Raw genomic sequence first — 3,143 nt, 5'->3', positions numbered from 1 at the left:
AACAGTAAAGAATCTAATCGCAACAAATAGGTTAAAAATGAAGAAACCAAATCAATTGGTCATTTGATTTTTGAAAAGTATGATGCTTCAGTTGAAGATTTAGATACATACATTGAACGATTAACTGCTTATTTCCGAACAAAGGGTGTCCCTAAGATAAAAATACCAGATTTATTTGTTACACTAATTGGACCGAAGTTATTTACGCTTTTAAAAACATTGTTACATCCCATACTTAAGGAGGGAGTACATGCAAAAAACATTTGAGGAACTGGTAGCTTTTTTAAAGAATCATATTGATCCTCCACCCTTAATAATACCTTCGAGGCATACATTAATTAACCGGAAACAAGCTGAGGGAGAATCTATTTCAGATTATGTTGCGCAATTACGGAAATTAGCCGCTCCTTGCAAATATGATGACAGTATGTTAGCTACAATGCTAAGAGATGTTTTCGTGAGTGGATTACGCTCCAAACATATTTTAGATAGGCTTTTTGAAGAGGATAGTCCATCGTTTGACAAAACTGTCGAAATTGCACTGGCTTTAGAAACGGCATCTGGCGGAACGGGAGAAATTCTTGCTAGTGAAGTCAATAAATTGTCTATAAAGTCAAAACATAATAATACAATAGCCACACAAAGATACAAAAGAAATAATTTTAGAAAATACAATAAATCAAATGCTAGAGAGAGAAATGTCACTTGTTTAAAATGTGGAAAGGTCGGTCATAAAGCTAATGAATGTAATGCTAATGACTTATTTTGTAAATTTTGCCAAACACAAGGGCATGTAATAAAGGTTTGCTTTAAGAAGAAGAAATACAAGCAACAAGAACCAATTAAAGAAATATTCCCAATTTGTAAAATTAATACAAAGTTGAAGCATGTACCGCCGGTTTACGCGTACAGCGTTTCAATTAATGGATTAAGTGTTTCCCTTGAAGTTGATACAGGTTCACCTGTACTATAATTACTAAAAGCTTGTTTAATAGATTTAAGGATTCAAAAATCCGGCATACTACTTCTTTATTTAAGGGTTACAGTAAAAAAGTATTTCGCCCCTTAGGAGAATGTACTGTTAGTGTTATTTACAAGGGTATACGAAAACAATTAAATGTATACATAGTTGATGGAAATTACTAAAAACTAATGGGAAGAGACTGGATTGAGAACTTAGGAGTACTTGATATTTCTGAGGTTCATGCAATAAGCAATTGTAATGTACTGGAAAGTATTTTAACCAAATATAGTCAAGTTTTTCAAGAACTTATTCAACCAGTTGAAGGAATTCACATCTCTGTTAATCTTAAGCCTGATGCTCAACCTGTCTTTGCAAAAGCCAGGGTTGTGCCCTTCGCCTTAAAGTTAAAGTTTGAAGACGAGATAAAACGTATGGAAAATGAAGGCATCATCACGAAAACAAGAATATCTAATTGGGCTACACCAGTTGTTCTTGTAGTTAAACCAGACGGATCTAAACGACTTTGTGCTGATTACTCTATTACAGTAAATCCGCAAATGATAGTGCCACAACATCCCTTTCCAGGATTTGATGAAGTAGCTACACAACTTTCTGGAACTAAATATTTTTCAAAATTAGATGTCAGGACAGCATTCTTACATTTGCCAGTAACGGAAGAAGCGAGTGAAATTTTAACCATTAATACACATATTGGGCTATACAAAGTCAACCGACTATTATACGGTTTAGCTTCAGTACCCGCAGAATGGCAAAGATTCATAGATACTCTCTTTCTAAATGAAAAAGGTGTATGTGTTGTGCATGACGATATTGATGTTTCAGGTAGTACGAGTGAAGAACATAATCAAAGACTCGAAATGGTCCTACAGAAATTAAAGAATAAGAAAGTCCGCTTGAACAGAAGCAAATGCAAATTCTTAGAAAAGAAAATCACATATTTGGGATTTGAAATATCGGAAACGGGCATTGGAAAAACGCAAGATATGGTAGAAGCAATCAGTAAGCCTAACAACGTGACCGAAGTAAAATCTTTTATGGGTCTTGTGACATTTTATGCGAGGTTTACACCACACCTTGCCCCTTTAGCTGAACCTTTACATCAACTAACTAGAGCAGATACGCCATTTATTTGGAAGAAAGAGCACTCCAGAAGCTTTGATCAAATAAAGAAAGAAATTACATCAGATAAAGTCCTCGTACATTACAATCCTAAATATCCTGTTGTACTTGCAGTGGATGCATCACAAACAGGTTTAGGTGCAATTTTAGCGCACAATATTAACAATGAAGAAAAGCCAATTGCTTTTGCATCAAGAACTTTATCAAAGAGTGAAAGGAATTATTCACAGATAGATAAAGAAGCCCTTGCAATAAAATGGGGAATAGAAAAATTCTACCATTATTTATATGGGCAACATTTTACATTAATTACAGATCTCCAACCCCTTACGCGGATTCTGGGATCAAAAAACAGTTTACCAGTAATTACTGCAATACGCTTAATTCGATATGCTCTATTTTTACAAATGTTTAATTTCACTGTTAAATACAGGAAATCTACTGAAAATTCTACTGCAGACTGCCTCTCACGACTTAGCTTACATTCGCCACCAGAAAGCGAACAAGATGAAGTGGAAATCTTTCAAGTAAGCCAACTTTCAACTTTACCCATTACATCATCTGAAATTGCCGCAGAAACATCCAGAACTAAGAAATTTATTACGTACATTAAAAAACGGAATATCAAATGGCATTAATGACAAACGTTTTACATTACAAAATGATTGTATATTTTTCGGAATAAGAGTGTACATACCCAAGGCATTACGTGATAGAATTTTAAAAGAATTACATTTGGGTCACATCGGAATGGTAAAAATGAAATCGTTAGCCCGATCATATGTTTATTGGCCAGGTAATGACAACAACATTGAAGAATACGTTAGGCAGTGTGAACCGTGTATTTTGGTTTCGAAGGAGCCTTCCAAAATCACTTCACATCATTGGCAAACGGCAACGACTCCACGGGAAAGGATACATATTGATCTATGGGACCTTTTTATGGCAAACAATTTCTTCTAGTCATCGATGCATATTCCAAGTGGCCTGAAATCTTCTTAGTAGACAGTACTTCTTCATCTAGAACGCTTGCAATACT

The 3,143-nt window shown here is 34.9% G+C and overlaps 1 protein-coding gene across 1 annotated transcript; it reads left to right on the top strand.

Annotated features, from left to right (window-relative positions):
• The first annotated feature begins 250 nt into the window (after positions 1-250).
• Positions 251-973, top strand: LOC141452046 (uncharacterized). The gene has a single exon (XM_074123865.1). The coding sequence runs from the start codon at positions 251-253 to the stop codon at positions 971-973; it is 723 nt and encodes a 240-aa protein (XP_073979966.1).
• The last annotated feature ends 2,170 nt before the right edge of the window (positions 974-3,143 follow it).

This window comes from Rhodnius prolixus, unplaced genomic scaffold (assembly GCF_049639745.1).
Source record: "Rhodnius prolixus isolate KJV_2025 unplaced genomic scaffold, Rpr scaffold_32, whole genome shotgun sequence".
Lineage (NCBI taxonomy): Eukaryota > Metazoa > Arthropoda > Insecta > Hemiptera > Reduviidae > Rhodnius > Rhodnius prolixus.
The sequence above is the reverse complement of the archived record's forward strand: the minus strand, read 5'-3'. Positions and strand labels throughout refer to the sequence as shown.

What these genes read in the sequence shown, in the direction of transcription:
- LOC141452046 (XM_074123865.1), top strand. Translation starts at nt 251, where the DNA reads ATGCAAAAAACATTTGAGGAACTGGTAGCTTTTTTAAAGAATCATATT.